Source organism: Amblyomma americanum, chromosome 5 (assembly GCF_052857255.1).
Source record: "Amblyomma americanum isolate KBUSLIRL-KWMA chromosome 5, ASM5285725v1, whole genome shotgun sequence".
NCBI classification, from domain to species: Eukaryota; Metazoa; Arthropoda; class Arachnida; order Ixodida; family Ixodidae; genus Amblyomma; species Amblyomma americanum.
Window position 1 is genome coordinate 14,658,984 of NC_135501.1, and position 18,348 is coordinate 14,677,331.

The following is an 18,348-nucleotide window of genomic DNA, read 5'->3' on the forward strand; positions in this document are numbered from 1 at the left end:
CGATTTTGAATGTCCCGCAAGTCAAGCGTGCTTGTATCCTTTCCGGCCACCAGGGCAATATTTACGCTGGCTGGCGACCAATAAACATTTTAGTTGTGAGTCAGCGCTCTATGCTGTGTCCCTTCTTCTCTGTCCCGTCTATCGCGTTGTTATGGATCGCCGTGATCTGCTATAAGAACCGCGGCGCCTCTTGAGTCTTTGCGATCATTTCGATAAACGCGCAATCTGCAAGAATTTCGGTATCAGAAACGTCACAGTTTAGCCACGTTTCTGTCAGAATGAGTATGATGGCGTCTGCTGACAAAAATGGTGTTAGATACGAGATCGCGCTTTGGAAGGAAACTGCGTATAATAGTGAAGATTACGGAAAGCGAAAGGTCATTTCTCGTGGAAGGCCGTGATTGATGCTTGTTTTGCAGACGGTGGGATGTTTGCTAGGAGATTTCATTTATGGAGTTTGATGCTTCTTCAAAGAAGCATCGTTTTGGCCCCATGAAAAGCGTTTTGTAACGTAAAGTATATCGGCATGTTACAGGCTTAGCGAAAGAAAATGCTTTCGTGCCTTCTGAGTTCGCCGAGAGAAATCCTCTCCAATACTGTATTTTGTGTCTTTGAACTTTCGGCCTTACGATAGAACGGCTTCTTTCATCTTCCAATGGGCAAATTTTACAATTTCTGGCCAGTTACTGGAATTTGAGTGTCGCCCCTAACGATGAGCCTGTTCTATTTGCATAGGTTCAATGCTTGTTTGTAGATCATCGCAGCAGATTTTAAGCTCTAGTTTTTCAGAGTCGGCAAAGGTTTCATTAGCAGTGGGGTCAAGAATTCCGTAGAAGATGAGATTATTACAGCGCGGCCGGTTTTCAGCGTAATCCATGCGAGCCTCCAATTCGGAGGCTATCCCAGTTGTTTCAGTTGATGCTGTTCGTACTGTGTCTCGCCGGTCTTCACGAAGAGGTATGAGGGCTTGATAATGAGCTTCTAAGTGAATCATGCGCTTTTTTAGATCATTTATTGTTTTGTATATTATGCTATTATGAGCTGAGCCTCATATGAACTGAGTCTCTGTATTTCTTCAGGAACTTTAGTTTGGCCTGCAGTAAGCTTCTGCAACTCGGTCAATACGCCATGCAGGTTGGCAGGACTTGGGTTAGCCTCAATGTCGCCAGATAGGATTAGAAGCAAGTGTATGACGCGAATATACTTTCAGAGGCAACCGCGCCACAGCACCGTGGGCTCGGCAGGTGTACCACAAAGTAATGGCTTCAGTTTTTAGCAAAAAAGAGAGTTAGTTTGAATGACCTGCATAACGAGTGCGAACTGGCTAGTAGAGGACTGTACCACGGCACAGTCACCGAGACCTCAGAGCTGCGCTGACGGCGGTTGTTCTTTTAAGCCTGGCGGATCTGTTGCTGTTAGCGATGGTGGCCTGCAAGATGTCCCGAGGAACGGAAGTTCGCATTCCAATGGTGATACAGTCGGGAATTACAGTGATTTTTAACAGTGACGCTGTTTAAGCGGGAGGTTGTTCCGTTAGTCGCGCGCAGCGGCATCTTCGTCGTGCGCAGCGGTGGCTGTGTTCGCCGCAGAGCTGGGCAAATGCCTTCATTTTTACTTTTTCTCCCTCAACAATACTCTTGAACCCATGACCATCACTAACCATCGCCCTCATTTTGGAAAGTTATCCAGCCCTCCCTCACCCTCATACTCACTTTGAAAAATTTACTGGCCCGCCCTCGCCTGCACATCGTCGCCCTTCCCTCGCCCTCACTAAGAGTCGTTTTAAAACTCGAGTTATATTTCCTAGTCGGCAACTTCTGGCGATATTATTGAGTAATAAACATACAAGACAAGCCTTCAAGGCACTATTAGAGGAGGGGTTAAATGCTTATACTGTTGTGCATGTACGTGTGTGTGAGTTGTTTGACCTAATACGTGAGACAAAACCAAGACAGTTACGAGTTGAGCCCTCAAATATCTCCATGCCTCTACTTCTGCATACATGTGATCTGCATGCATACATGTGATCTGCACTTATAACATTTAATTGATATCTGTATGCACTGCTAAAATGAATCAGCGCGTTGTTGTGTCTGTGTACAAAAACTTATGTACGCCAAGAATATTTAGAAAGCAATCCAGTACCGTTTACCACGACAATTAAAATAAGTGCTAAGCAGAGAATAGACTCAGAGCAAGGAAAGTTTGTAGGTCGCTTAATTACCATTACCTGATGACATTGCAATACCACTCGGTCTTCTGAATTTCTCTCTCTCAAATTGCACTCTAATCTCCCGCTATTTCGTGCTGTTCGCTGCATGCTCTTCTGATGACGCTTCCACGCGTACGGATGGAAGGTGATGAAGACCACGCTTTCAAACTACAGTGTGAGAAACTGGCTGTATAACACGAGTGAACACGGCCACATGACGAAGACGACGACATTGCAAGCACGGCTCGAGAGCTTGACAGTTCGTACAGGCAGGATGTTGAGGTTTCTCCCAAATGATTGTTCATCTGTGGGAAGTGTATGAACAGGCCAAATTTAAAAAACCGGAGTGGCACTCACTTTTGGTGATGTGCTCAGCCATAACTCGCTCCTAGTGCTCTGTTGCTCTGTCTTTTTGCGATGTGTTCCGGGGCGTCTCCTAAAATATTTGCGAATAATTTAGTTAATGTAAATAGACTATATTTTGAATCTAATAAATACCATGCTTCAAAAAAAAAAAAGATCGTGGCGATGTCGTAGTGGTCTGAAGCAGTGGCCAGCGTCCAGAGCTGATCTTTTAGCCCCGCCATGGGTTCGATTCCAGCTCCCCCAGCTATAAAGGTTTTTATTTTTATTTCTGTAGTGTTTTTGCCCATTTCTATGCCGGCTTTCCGCTGAAGCGAGGCTCTTATGCTGCCGCTTAAAACAAAACATTCTTCAGGCCACTGTAAAATCAAACAGCTAGCTGAAATGCCGCATTTGGGCTGAATAATGGCAATCACTTAATACCCAAGTCTGGAGTGAACCATTCCTGTCGTTGCCATTTTAGTCCCCAACGCTTCCAATCTACCGAAAAGTTGTTGTCTGTCTGTCTGAAACCTGCTTCTAGCACTTGGGCCTCATTGGTCACGTGACGTTGTGACATCGACACAAGCTTCCCGCCGGATTGTGAGCAAACTGCCCACCATGACAGTTCAATTAATGATTAGTCGCGAGAGATTCCCGAGGAACAACTAGACCTCACAAGCCCCTCCGATGGCTGCACTTGCCAGCGCAGGGCAGTGGCGCGTAGCGTAATCGCTGCACCTCTGCGCAAGGAGCGGAATCAGGACTCGCAGGTATCTGTGAGTGTAGGGAATGACCAATTCTACCGCAGTACAAGTCTAAAGTTATGAAATATCAGGCAAACTATCATCCTAGGATATATTACCCAAAGTAAACTAGTACAGACCAAGCTAAAACATAGAAAGCCAAGAAAAACCGCGCAAAACCAGGGCTGATGGTGCTAGCGCACAAAAATTCGTAGCTCACCCCAAGCTAAAACGCCTGTGATTTTTTTTCTTGAACCTCTACGCGTTACCCAGACGCTGAGTGTCAATAACATATCATGCCTGCAAGAAATTTGGCTCATAAAATCAGGCGCGCGATTAACTGGTCAAACGTCTTGTCAGGGAGAGAAACAAACCAAGAGATGTTTCTGTTATTTGGAGAGCAGTACAACTTTTTTTAGCACATCGTACAATGCGAGGCGGAGCGAGCGATGGTTATGACCAAGGTAGATAAGCTGCTGCTTTATTTCCATGGTAAGACTACAGTGGTTGGCTTTGCCCACCACACTGCGGCACCGCTTTCCTATACCGCAATTTCAGCGAAAACAGAAAATACAAACAATATAGGACTGTCCTGAACTGCTCACAGTTTGAATGAAAAAATTACAATCCAACGCCGCCAACAGGCTTTGATTTGACAGTGGAATTTCGTAGAGGAATGTTTTGTGCTGCAGCCAGTTGTTTGAAATCTCACTGAGCTGAAATCGGACTTCGCTCTGGGGAAGAAGGCTTAGAAATTAGGAATTCAAGAGCCTTACTAGCTATAACTTCTACGAGTTTACTCTACACTCCGATCATCCGCCAGACTCGTGGCTGATAATGAAAATGTTGACTGTAGTACCACGGTTCCCGTTGGACTGGCGGCCACCCGCACGTCCCGGCCAGCGCCCTTTGTTAGCGCACTATACCAAGACTTTGCGCAATTTTTTTAAAATAGGCTTTTTGAGTTAGAAGAGTGCTTTCTCGGCATAGCATTGTCAGCGGTTTAGTTGATCGCGGCTATGGAGAAGGTGTGCGGCATCCCCATTTCGTGTTTGCCTCGTGCATCTCCAGACTGCAGAAACTACGCCTTCCCCGGGAATCTTCACCCTAAGCAGTAACGCTTTAAAACGGGCATTCATAACGAGCTGCATAAAAAAAAAGTTAGCCCGGAGTACGTGTCGGGCCCTCAAACAGAGCATTTTACCCTCCCTCACCCTCACCTCACCATGTCTTCTCTCCCTCGCCCTCACCTCATAATGTCTTTCGTCCATCACCCTCGTCCTCACGAAATTTTCATGTGCCTATCCTCCCTCACCTTCACCTTACCGTGTGAAATCCTCATGAGGTGAGGGTGAGGACACCCACATGAGGGCTCACAAGTTTTTTTTTAATAATAATAATAATAATCTTTATGTGCGCCATATGAAATGACACGGGAGACCGGCAGCAGTAAAAGCTAATCAGGTCATCCACTGACGCCTGACGCGCCCTGTCGAAGAGGACAACTGCTATATTAGTTGTCGGCCACTCCGACAGGGGGCGTCAGGCAGTTCGTTTGTACGACTCCGTAACCCTCCTCGTGCTGTACATTGCTCCCGGAGAACCACAGAACCACACTAAAAGATTCATTGACACGAATCTTCGGGGCATAAACGACAAAGGTCCCGTCCTGCTTATGGGAGACTTCAACGTTGAAGTTAGGAGGAGCGATGGCTCATTGAGCATATTATGAACAGCTTTGGTATAAAGTGCTACTCACATAGTTGGGGTGCGTTACCCACTACCGTTCGAGGAACGTGTATAGACTTACTTACTCATTGGTAACCTGAATGCCATTAGCATTCAAATGATTAGTCTGCCACTTGCAGTCTACCAAAGCGACCACAAGGCAGTCTTGATTCGGATCAGCAACAGACCTAGCTGGAAAGGAGAAAAAGGAGATGCAGCTGTCTTGTGTGATACGTCAGACAGAATGCGCAGGATTCACCATGGACAGATAAAGTTGAGGTGGAGCTCTACAGAGGTGAAGACGCACTGGAGTACGAATTCTCTAGTTTAGACGACCAGACGACGAGTGAATGGTGGTACTGATTTAAACACTTGTAAGTACTGATGACTGAGTATTCGTCAATCTTGGGAGGGGGGTACCATAGACGAAAACAAGATGCAGCTGACTTGCGTGATACGCCAGACAGAATGCGCAGGATTCACCATGGACAGATGAAGTTGAGGTGGACGTCTAGAGAGGTGAAAAGGCACTGGAGTACGAATTCCCTAGTTTAGACGACCGGACGACGAATGAATGGTGGTACTGAAATAAACACTTTTGCGTACTGATGATTGAGTATTCGTTAATCATGGGGGGGGGGGGGGGGTACTATAGACGACAACAGAAATGACGAGTATAATCACGGTTAACTTAGTCGAACCAAACTCAAACAGCATCATTGTGCCATGAGTCTTACGCGATAGTGTTATCGGTCCTACATATCTTTTCTGGTATGGGAAAGGGTGGCACGTGGCCGCCTTATCTTTGTAGAGAGAAACGGGGCCAGGCAATGCTTCGATGGCGCACACGCAAGAGCAGGACGCTTCCGATGATGGTGGACACCAACTGCCTAACGAGAGCAAACTGGTTAGAGGACTGATCCGTGGCAAAGTTACCGAGCCCACCGTGGCACAGTCAGCGTTCCGCTGACCGCTGATTTTGCGGTGCATCCTCCAGACGCAGGTAGTGGTCGAGCTCCCACAGGCGCAGGCATGGCCGTGGAAACGGAGTTGATGGGTGAACCACGAAGGTCAATGTGTCTGTACGCGCAATGTCGAAGGATGGGGCCGCAGTAGACGGCTGAGGGAAATCTTCCACGCGTCGCCTTTCCTATAGAGCCTCCGTGCGCACGCAGGATGTCCTGTTTGGAGCCAGATGGCGGCGCTCTGAGCAGGCGGATTTCTTTCAAACAGGGCTTGAAAAAGTTTGGCGGTAGCCAGGGATAGCCAGAGCATAGGCGCAGCTCGTGACTGCTGCTTCCCGCGTACTTATTGCAGTTTCGGGGCGCACTGTGCTTGCCATACCTCTCCATGCAAATCATCCGTTATGGTCGCTACCTCAGGTTGAAGTCAAAATGGCAGCAGCGGATGCAGCTTCTCCCGCATAATCTCAAGGCTATCATCCCGCAAGTTAACGACAGTTGAGGCTGTGCCGTTCGGGTGATTCTCAAAAACTACCTAGAGAAGACTTTGGCACTGGCGCGCTTGTCTAAACGTGGTCTTTTAAGCGATTACCTTCGCGGGTGCGCTCGGTGACAGCATTCGGTGGGTTTGGGGTCAGGCCGGCAAAAGTTTCTCCTTTCCGTCATGCAAGCAAAAACTAATTTTCTCTTCGCTGAAAGCTAGACAGGTGCGTTTAAATTGCAGTTAAATTCGTCGACGAAAAGAACTGCTAGCTCGTTTCATAACAACGATTATGCTCTGGTCGCACGACGCTAGTGCCTGTTAAGTAGCTCCATTTATAAAGAATCATAAAGAATCAAAGAGAGGAAAAAGCAATGAGCTCTTTGGCATCATGTACGTATTTGGCTCTCAGCAGCAAAAAAATGTGCCTCAATTTCTATCGGTCATCCCACCTGTTGACAAGCGCCCCATCGTCTTACTGGTTCAGCCGTTTTACGGGTTCATTGGCTAGGGACCTTTCAAAATGGTGCCACTTGTGGCTGCTGCATAATGGACTAAGCGTATGATGATGGAAATGAGGTAGTCGAAGCTTCAGACTTCTGCCGTTTCTTCTCTGGCAGAGGACTAAACTCGGATGAGCGCCTGTTAAGTCGGAAGCTGCCTTGGAGGACCGGTGTGTAGGTCTCCGGGGCTATGCGGTGCTACGAACGGCGACAGCTAGTGTGGATTAGCAACGGCGAAAGCAAGTCTGGCCTGTTGGCACAACACGAATGCTTCTTCTGTGTGGCTCCGAACAACTCGATGGCGATAGCTCCCACGCCTGCCGTCAATGACCACGTGGGATGGAGCCGGGTGTTAGCTGGTTCCTATGACCGAACTTTGCCCGGTCACAGTGTGGGACCCGAAAGAGCGGAAGCCTGAAGCTTGAGCACAACTGGACCCTTTCACGGAGTGCCCGACGCCGCTGCGACGAGCAAGCGGCCGTTATCTTCCCCAATCGCCATGACCATGTCGGAGAACAAAAGGGCCTCGTTTCCGGTGGCTCTTTGGCATGTAGAGCACCGCGGTGGGCTAGAGGTCATAGTCTCCAGCCATCACAGTCATCGCATTAAAAAACGACGGCTTTTCGGCTTCTCTTCGCGGCCTTGCGTTCGGCTTTGAGCGTCGGTTGACAACTGATAAAGCACAGGTGTCGACAACGCATGGGAACATTCAGCTGGCCAAAGGACATTACTCCGACGGCATCGTTATCTCTCCCAGGCTCAAAATGTGACGGGGCGCGTCTCCATATGTGCGGTGGCGTGAGTTTGTGTGAACAAGTGAAAGTTTCAGGCCACTCCCACCCCGGCAAGGACGTCCTGAATCTGGTTAATCTGGGGAAGATGAACGCTATAAAACTGGACAGCGAGTGCATTCGAATAGATCCCCACTTTTGATCCTCACGCTTGTAAAAATATAAACCTACTGTACAGATTCTTTCTTAACGGAGTCCGACAACGTCCTTTGGACCCGGGACCTGCGGTGCTGAACGGGTCAGCCTACTCAAGGGCCCCTCGATCTCAAATTCTGGTGCCATCGTTGGCGTTAAAGTGCCATCCCCAACACTGGTGGCCTGCAGTGGGGTTGGAGCCTTATCTCCAACACTGGTTGGCAGCAGCTCGGACGGACCGGTCGACATCGTGCTTTCTACACGGGTGATCCTTTCGGCTTATGCAATGGGATTCGCCAGGCTTCAGATTAGGATAGAAAAATCTTGAACCTCTGGGAATCGAGTGTTTGTCAATTGAGAGGTGTTACTCTCACGACATTTTTTTTGTGACAGCAGAGACAAAACTGAGCAACAGAGGTCATGGACATAATGAAATTGCCTAAGTAGGACTTGGTGTTAATATGCGAGGAACTGTCAACACCATTGCAGAGCAAAATAAGAAAGCTTGAGCTATGCTTGGCCATTTATAAGCATGTCGAGAATAATTATCAGCTTGTTGATGCGTGGAACTCTGTACAGGAGGCGGTACCGAAGGCTAAAAAGAATGCCGACAAAGAGAAAAAAGGACGTATGTTTAGGGAGGAAGCTGATCGGGAGTGGGAAGAAGAGAAGGAACGCCATAAATGTGAAGTTGAAAAAAAAGAAAAGGAACTAACGCGATTGGAGATTGAACTTGAGATGCGAAGAGGCGCAGTCCAGAATGAAGGAAGCGGAACTTCGAAAGAAGCAGAGAGAGAAAAGGCTGAGTTCATAAGTGGCCTGATGCGCTTCAATTGTAGAGTGAGGGAGCCATTTAGGTGCTATGCGGCTTCTGTCCAGAGAAAGCCCGCTAGGCACCAGACTGTCGCGGAATTTAAAGATCCCAACGTGCAGGTGCGAAACAGGCGCGTAATCGACACGGATGGAAAAGAAACCCGCAAACTCTACAGACCGTTGCCGAGTGTGGTCAGCGCTTTGACATGAGACACGAATAAATGCAAGCGTGGGACCGGCAAAGAGATAAAGCCGGAAGAAGGGAAAACCCGATCCGACAGACTAAGGGCGCGCCAGACAGTGGCCGAGTTGGGTGAGCGCGACGCCACGAGCAAGAAATTTCTTTGCACGTCCAAGCAAGACGGGAGTGAATAGATAAAGATAGATGTGCCATAATCTATACGTTTCGAGGTTGGAATTGAGGGCAGCCTTGAAAAGTAGGCACATTACAGAGCATAACAGTGCCTCCGCAGGGTGTATTACAGAGCTCAGCCAGCCGAGCTCAAAGGCAGGCAGAAAGGTGCGCAGACGCAACAGGAGAACGCCCAGAGGTAAGAAGCGCATAATCCAGAGGCAGTAAAAGGTCCGCCGGTAGATTGCGTGGAGTTAAAGCACAGCTGCGACGCGAACGAGGTTGTTATTTGCCAACCCGGTGAGAAGTGTACCAGTAGTGGGTATAAGAAACCAAAGGAATTGGTCGTTGATCCCGAGGTGCACGCGGGAAGTTCGCAGCAAACAGAAGGGAAGAGCGCGCCATGCGAAGAGCAGAAAATATGGAAGGCTGGGATCTTGAGTTAGCAGTGCTAACTGTAACTGATGCAAAGAAAGATGCGGTGGTTTCAAAGCCTGAAGAAAAGAACTGCATTGCGTATCAAAGAGTAGATTCTGACCATGCGACGTGTGTGGATAGGTCAGGGAATAAACCCTCCAAAATGTCAGGAAATTGTCCTCTAAGGACGAAAGCGGCGGTAAGCCCACAAAAAGGTCATGACGGGCAAAACTAGCAGATTCGTGTTCTCCTATACAGAACGTGCAGTTAGCGTGAAAGTAAGTCGGCCTGCTAGAAACGGAACATCCGCTTCTCGGAAAAGCAGAATAAAAGTAGCAGCGAAGAACCCTGACTGCAGAAGCTCTCAAACAAGCGATTCCTGCAAATGTGTGTGGGACAAACTCTAGGCGAAAAAACGACGTCGAAAGCCACCACGCCAAGTTTGTAAAGCCAGGCTACAAGAAAAGACGGGGGAAACTCGCTTGCGTCTCGCGTGTCAGCAGACAGGTCAGAAGGTAAGCAGCACCACTGGCTCAAATTGTGAACAGGGGAGAGACAATCGTCTTGCTCGCAGACCATTGTTGCGTAGTATGGTTCGGCACTACACTCGCTACGAAGGCTTTAACAGTGTGTGGACGGGCACAGGGACGGAGACAGATCAAGGGGTGACCAACGCGAAGGGTGTATTCATTCGTCGTGCTTCCGCAGCTCGAAGGGAAGTCAGAGGGATGCAACACCAAAGGGGGCGGCTGAAGTGTTAAGCCCTGACCCCTAGAGAGAGAGAGAACTTGTGCTTGCGGTTTTTTTGTGAAAATTTTAATAGGTGGTTGTATTGTTTTAACACGCAAGGACAAGCTAGAGCTCAGGGACAGGGAACGGTTTTGCTTGGTCCTGGAGAGTAATTTGGACGATCCAAAAACTTTCTTTTTAGTTGCGTTTATGATTAAAGAAAGGAATACTAACAGTGAAAAGTGAAGTTTAGATCTGGTTACGAAAAGTTTAGATCACTGTCATATGTGTAGTGAAACGAACACTCGTCAAAAATTGGTTTTAAAAAATGACGTTTCGGGGACACTAACGGTCCCATGTTCACAATGAAGATGGACGAAATGGGCCGCTTCTTATAAGCGCACTTGACAGCGCAGTGAATGGGCGTAGTTATCCGGGAGATTGCCCTTCGTCCTGTTAATAACGTTAACCGTAGTCTGAATATAAAATGATTCTAAAAGCAGTCGGGACGATAAAGGTTTCATTGTGTCTAAGATTGTGGCGTTTTCCCAGTCAATGGTGTGCTTCATTTCTTGCACATGCTCTGCTAGTGCGTTCGATGACGTGCGACATTTGCTGACGTCGTTCTTGTGGTCTCTTAATATTCTCTTGAAATCGCCTGACTCGCCAATGTATGATGCATCGCCGTTTTTGCAGGGGATTTTATACACAACTCCGGGGTAACGTGGGCGCTCCAGGCGATCTTTAACATGACAGAGCTGTTGTTTCAGCTTGCAGGATGGCACGTGCGAAATGCGAACATCGTATTTTGCAAATATCCGTGCCAGAGCCTCACTTGTCCCCTGGGCGTGAGGTGTGCTCGCGCGCTTCTGTGTCCGATGAGTCGGGGCTCGGCAGGTTGCATAGAGCGGCGTTGTTCGTTTTGCAGCAGTTGTCGAGGATAACCGTTCTTCTCGAGGTCGATGCGGACTTTTTTCTGCTCCGAATAGCGCAGACCGGGACTGGGGCAAAGACGAGCTGCACGTTTATATAGAGCGGACGCGACGGAACGTTTGTGGCTAATGGGGTGGACAGATTGAAAATCCAAGTACTTCCCAGTGTGTGTGGGTTCGCGGAAAAACACTAGTGGCTAGAACATCGGGAGTGCGGAGAACAAGGACATCAAGGAAAGCAATCCTTTTGGAGACTTCTTCTTTCATTCTGAATTGAACTGTAGGTTGAAAAGAATTTAGATGGTCCAGAAATGGTTTGGCGTCCCTGCGATGAATCACAGAGAACCAATCGTCCACATAACGCAAGAAGAGCTTCGGACGAGTATGGAACGATTGAAGGGCCAAACTTTCAATAGATGCGAGCGCGAGGTTGGCACAGGTCACGGATACCGACGCACCCATAGCCGTACCAAAGACTTGCTTGTAGTATTCGTTCCTTAAAATGAAATATGTGTTCTGCAGACAGAATTTCAGGAGGCGGCACAGATCAGCTGTTTCAAAAGGCCTTCAGAAAGGAAGTGATGCTTCTTCAAGTACTCTCTCGCAGCATTCAACAGCGAATTCAACAGGAATGCAGGTGAACATGGATTTTACATTGAAGGAGACCATGATGTCATCCTCGTCAAACGCCACATCCTTCAGCTTAGTAAGAAAATCAACCGAATCTTTCACGTATGTCGGTGTTCGTCCAGCGAGGGGACCAAGGACTTGATGCAGATACTTGGACAGGTTGTGCAACGGCGAAAGCGTGAAATCAACAATCGGCCTTAGAGGCACGTCCAGTGCATGAATCTTGGGTAAGCCGTAAAAAGCAGGTGCTGAGCCGTTGTGGCATAACAACTTGGAATAAAGGTGCTTCTTTGAAAGAGGGACAAACTTGAACACATCGATCAGCAGTTTTTGAAGATCTGATTCTACTTTTTTCGTGGGGTCCCGCTTCAGCTTGGCGTATGTTAGAGTATCCTGCAGCAGGTCGGACATCTTTGAAATGTACTAAGTGCGATCTAATATCACAGTTGCGTTTCCTTTGTCGGCCGGTAGGATTGCTATCTTTTCATTGTTCTTAAGTCTCTTGAGGGCATGCTTCTCTGAGGTAGGTAAAATGCTGGGTGAAGTAGAACGTTTTTGCATGCGCCCCAATAGCACGTGAGCGTGGTTTTGCTTGAAACTTCGGGTCTACTAGGCGAACTGCCTGCTCAACGGCACAAGTCATTTGGCCTACCCTGGGTGCGGCGTCGATGTTGAAACTGAGGCCACGGCTCAGGAGGGCATGTTCCGCAGAATCCAGGTTGTGCGATGACAAGTTGTAGATTCCCGGTACAGTATGGCTGCTTCCGGTGGTGCCGAGTAAGCGCAGGAACTTTGCTTCCTGGCTGGTGACCCTTTCCTCTTCAGTTCGGGATGAGACGAAGTTGGCATGAAGCAGCACGTCTATGAAATCAGTGCCCAGAAGATCCTGAAGTCTGCATTGAATGAAGAACTCTTCATTATCAAGGCGCTTGATAGTGGCTTTTGTTTCCATGATGCGGGCCTGAAGGAGACGCCGTTCTGCCTGAGCAATCACGTTTCTTCCGAATGGTGTCTTTACAAGCAGAGGTAAACGAAGAGACTTCGGTATAAGCCCGTGTGCCTTGCAGCGGGAGTTGAAGCGCAAGTGGCTCTGGAACGAGGCCAGTCTTGATTTCAGGGAAACAAACTGACGGATTTTGGTGATTGCAGCAGGCCCATGTTTTCGGCGGAAGGCAACGTAGTCAAGGGTTCGACAGAAGCCTTTCTGGTGAGGGGGGAAACATAGTGGATGAATAAAACGTACACTCGCCAAAAATGGGTTTTAAAATATGACGTTTCGAGACCACTAAGGGTCCCTTGGATAACGTTATTAACAGGACGAAGGGTAATCTCCCGGATAACTACACCCTTTCACTGCGCTGTCAAGTGCGCTTATAAGAAGCGGCCCATTTCGTCCGTCTTCATTGTGAACAAGGGACCCGTAGTGGTCCCGAAACGTCCTCATTTAAAACCCATTTTTGGCGAGTGTACGTTTTATTCATCCACTATGTTTTCCCCTCGCCAGACAGGATTCTGTCGAACCCTTGACTATGTGTAGTGAACTGTCATGTCAAGACAGAATGTGATGTTTCGGCAATTGATGAGAATTGACAATCTAAGGTGTCTGTCGACTGCACTTGAAGTGCGGTTATGCAGAGAGATTTTCAGAGTTTTTGCTGATAGTGTCCAGAATCTAATGGCAAGAAGCCGACAGACAATAGTCCACGGGCACGCGGCTTGAACAACTGAACGCAGAAATATATCTGCTCGTTTTAATGTAGTCTCAACTTCGAGATGGCAAGCTTCGCAGCAATTTTTCGTCGGAAAGATCATGGAAGGGCAACCTGAGGAAAGTTTTTTAACTGCGACAGATTCTTTTAGTTGACCGACGCTTTTGAGGTGAAGCAAGCTTTGCGTTTACTAGGGAAATTTTAGTTGTTGGACTGAAAGCTTTGAGACCACTCCTTAATCGTGTAACATGGCGATTTGACTTTGGCGTCCTTGGGTTGCATGAAGCCGCCCATTTTGGCCGCGGCTATAGCTGTTAGCTGGAACGTTTCAAAATCAAATTTATCCTCACAACGCATTGGTATTGCATGAAAGCCTGTTGAATATTTGGCGAATCCCGAACACTTGCTTGTGTGCCGATGCCCTGTCGCGGGGAACAGTCCACTGACGCCTTCCTTTGTTGAATGTTCGCGTTTTGTTGACATTTCTAGAAGCCAGCCCTTCAGCACGGTTCCAAATTCATCTCTTCCTGCCCAGCGGTCGTCAACGCTGGCCATTCGCGATATTTCGGGCCGCGGAAGAGCTGTTACGAACGAAGAAAGCCAGTCTGGGTTAGCTTCGGCGACAGCAAGTCTCTCCTGTTGGCAGCAAGCACTTATGCTTCTACTGGGTGGATTCGAGCCAGTCGATGGTGATCGCTCCCAGGCCTGCCGTGAAGGACCACGCGGAATGGACCCATGTGTCAACTGGTTCTAATTACCGAGCTTTGACCGGTTGTAGTGTGGGACTCGAAAGAGCGGAAGCCTGAAGCTTGATCACAACCGGACCCTTTTTGGACTGTCCGATGCCGCTGCGACGAGGAAGCGGCCGTTATCATCCCCAATCGCCGTGACTATGCCGGAGAACAGAAGGGCCTCGTTTCCGCTGGCTCTTCGGCGTGCCGAGCACCGCGGTGGGTTAGAGGTCATCCCCCTCAACCATCACAGTCATCGCAGGGAAAACGAGCACTTTTCGGCTTCCCTCCACGACCTTGCGTACGGCCTTGCGCGTCGGTTGCCATCTGATAAAGCACAGGTATCTGCAACGCGTGGGAACCTTCAGCTGGCCACAGGACATTACTCCGACGGCATCCTCCTCTCTCCCAGGCTCAACGTGTGTTGGGAGCGTGTCCATATGTGCGGTGGTGTGAGCTTTTGTGAACAAGTGAGTTTCAGGCCACTCCCACCACGGCGACGACGTCCTCAATCAAGCTGGGCAATCTAGGGAAAATGAAGACGATAAAACTCGACAGCGAGTGCATTCGAATAGATCCCCACTTTTGATTCTCATGCCTGTAAAAATTTAAATAAACACTACTGTACAGTTTCCCTCCTTAACGAAGTCCGGCAACGTAATTCGGAGATGGGACCTGCGGTGCTGAACGGGTCAGCCTACTCTAGGGCCCTTCCTTCTCCATATCTTGTGGCACCGGTGGCTTTGAACCGCTATCTCAAACAGTGGTGGCCTGCAGTGGGGCTGAAGCCCCATCCCCAACAACGGGCAGGGCTAGCGTCATGGTTTGCCGGATGTATTCTGAACATGCAAGTGGCTCAGCACCTCCACCAAATGTCACAGAAGGCAAGCAGTCTGCCGTTGCACCGAATCTAGCTTTTTACGGGGCTTACTAGAACCCAGAAATTATCAACTCGCCAGCGATGCTACCAACAAGTGCACTAAAATGTCATTGAAGAACACACTGATGATTAAAGTCGCCCGGCTAACGAACAACTACGGAGACAAGGTGCAGAAAGCAACTGCGGCCACCTCGAACGTTGTAGAAGTAGTTCCTGTACCTGAAATCTTTACAGAGAAATCTTATCGCCTCTGGTGTGAGACGAGCGTAACTAAACAATTATTACAAAGATTCTCGCTAGTTTTACAAAACTTTTTTACACAATCTTCCACTGTTACCAGATAGCGGAAATTGTTTGCGAAATTGCTTTCGCGTTTTCTTTAACTTAGCTTCCTTCCGACGCTTCCTTCACCCGTTTGTGCGACGGGCAGTATGGACTCAAGAGGCATAAGTGATTTTGCCTAATCTTCGGCGGCCATTGCCAAAGTTTGATCCTCAGGCACCTGTGTTCGTTCCCGCCGGCTCTCCCATACCACTTTAGAGAGGGAAAGAAACCACTTCCTGGTACAAGCCATGGTGAGCTGAGAAAGAGAAGTATCTAAACACCGCGAAAGGTGCTCCTGCAATCCTGCTTTATTTTCTCTTCGGAGCATAGCGAGACCACCATCTTGGAAGCTAAGAAACTGTGCCTATCGCTGTGAAACCCAATGCGCCTGCTGTGTCATGTATTTTCCTCAGTTTACGCGAAGAAACAAAGGGCAGCCCGGCGTAGGCTAAGACTAAATTGATCACCTGCACATTGGTTAAGACAGTATGTGGTGAATGGGTCACCACTTGTCCCCAAGCAGGTACCGCAAGAGCCTGCGCCTAGTGTGAACGCAGATTCGTGCAAGCCGGCGAACTTCCTGACCGTTCCCAAGCCTAGGGTGACGACGACGAGTCCGGACAAAGGCATGGGTGCACGGAAAGCCGAAGATCATTGGGTTGTGTGATATACAATAGGTCATTCGCTAATTCCTTTTGTGCAACACATGATCACATGAAGTAGAAAACTAGCGAACATCGCTGCCGCAGACCTGAAAAGAAACGTTCTAGGGCTAAGCTGTTCCCTAATTATCTGCCTAAGTAGACCGGCACACTGGAGGGCGCCAGAAAAGCACCTCCAACAGCCGCATGAGCGGCCGCCGCGGTGCCTCAGTAGTTATGTGGCTCGACTGCTGACCCGAAAGACGTGGGGTCGATCCTGTACGCGGCGGTCGAATTTCGATGGAGGCCAGATTCTAGAGGCCCGTGTACTGTGCGATGTCAGTGCAGGTTAAAGAACCCCAGGTGGTCGAAATTTCGGGAGCCCTTCACTACGGCGTTTCTCATAGCCTGAGTCACTATAGGACGTTAAACCCCTATAAGCTGAATCAAACCAATGGCCGCTTTAGACGCGAGAGTAAGGAGCTTTTTTTAGAAATGAGCCATGCCCTCTTTTACAGGAACCGAGACAAATGCGACGTCTTTATCTGCAGAAACACACGGGAGGCCGTTATGTGATATGCTTTAAAATGCTAATTAATTGACTTATTTAATTTTTATTGTTTTATAAAAGAAAAATCTATAAGAGAACTTGCAAGTACAGTGACACTGGAAGTACACACTCTCCGGGTACTGAGCCTCCACATTCAGAACGGGAAAAACACTCTCACCCTCCAGAAACTCAAGCAGACGACGTGTCGATATCCCACCTAATCCGCCGAGTTTCTAGACACCACCGCGGCATCACGCCATCACGCCACCACGCGCATGGAGGCCTGGTATATACTATCGGACTCTAAAACTGCCGTACTAAATTTCGCCAGGAGAGAGTTCACGTCCCTGCATTTCGCATGCTGAACTCCCTCGCCGCACACCCGCCCTGCCACATGGAGCTCGTATCTTTTAAGTGAAGCCCCCAAGGTGGAGTAGATTTGTAAAAAGTGAGTAAGTACTCATTTGCGTACACCCAAACGCCGCCATACGGCTACAAAGACACCTCTACATATTGGATATGTCATATTTCCAAAAAAATCTCAAGGCGAAACGCAAAGGCGCCCGTGTGCTGTGCGATGTATGTACGTACATTAAAGATCCCCAGGTGGTCGAAATTATTCTGGAGCCCTACACTACGGCACCTCTTTCTTCCTTTTTTTCCCCTCAGTCCCTCCTTTATCTCTTTCCTTATGGCGCGGTTCAAGTGTCCGCGGATATGTGAGAGCGATACTGCGCCATATCCTTTCCCCAAAAACCAATTTTCCACCTTTTCTCTTCAAGTATTCCGAATGTTACCTACCATGCTACATTCTGAAGAATCTTCACAGTCCCTGAAGTGGCCAGGAGCTCTCACTGTGGTGAACTGCAAAAAAATATAAAAACATTGTAAGCACTCTAACACTATACGGTCTATAACCCTCATCAGCCTATTTTTAGACAGCATGAATCACAGGAGTTTGTGGATGTGTGCTTAAATTTTAATCTTACTCAATTAGTAACCCAGCCTACACGCATCGCCGGAGACACCGCAAACATTCTTGACCTTATACTATCTAGCCACCCCGAATGCCTCAACTCCATTACTTATCTCCGGAAAATTATTGATCACAAAGTCATCCATGCGTCTTTTACCTTCGCTCCAACAATAAAAGAAATTTCCAAAAAAACAATCACCCTTTATAACAAAGGTAACTATGAGGCTATAAACAGGGCGTTGGAAGCTTATTTTCCATCTTTTCAGCACTCTTTCCCGGAACAAACCATCCACGAAAATTGGTCGATGTTTATTCATAAAATCAACGAACTTACTAACAAATATGTTCCCAAATGCAGCTTCCGCGCAACCAAACAGAAACCATGGTTTACCAAGGCTCTAGGAAGACTAGAAAACAAAAAGAAACGCTTGTTCCGCAGTGCTAAACAGACTGGAAATGACTACGCATGGGAAAAATATTACGCTGCCGAAAAGACATACCTGGTCGCAGTAAAAAACGCTAAACGCTCATTTTATCATACTGACCTTCCCAACATACTTAAAGATAACCAGACTAAATTCTGGCAGCTTTTAAATCCGCAATCTATACGCACTATTACCTTAACTGATGATTCCGGGCGTGCTGTTTCTGATGTCGAGTGTGCTAACATATTTAATTCTGCTTTCGCATCTGTATTCACTCATAAACAGGAACCGCCCCCCTCATGACAGCAAATGACCAAAGAAGTTTAATGCCAGCCGTTA

At 48.1% G+C, this 18,348-nt stretch overlaps 1 protein-coding gene across 3 annotated transcripts in view; it reads right to left on the minus strand.

The window, feature by feature from the left end:
• LOC144132301 (uncharacterized) overlaps positions 1-18,348 on the minus strand; it is a 429,694-nt gene that overhangs the window by 382,812 nt on the left and 28,534 nt on the right. For all 3 annotated transcript variants that reach the window (XM_077664613.1, XM_077664612.1, XM_077664611.1), the window contains exon 2: positions 17,410-17,472. In XM_077664613.1, coding sequence (XP_077520739.1) covers positions 17,410-17,472 — 63 coding nt within the window. The remainder of the gene's footprint in view (positions 1-17,409; positions 17,473-18,348) is intronic.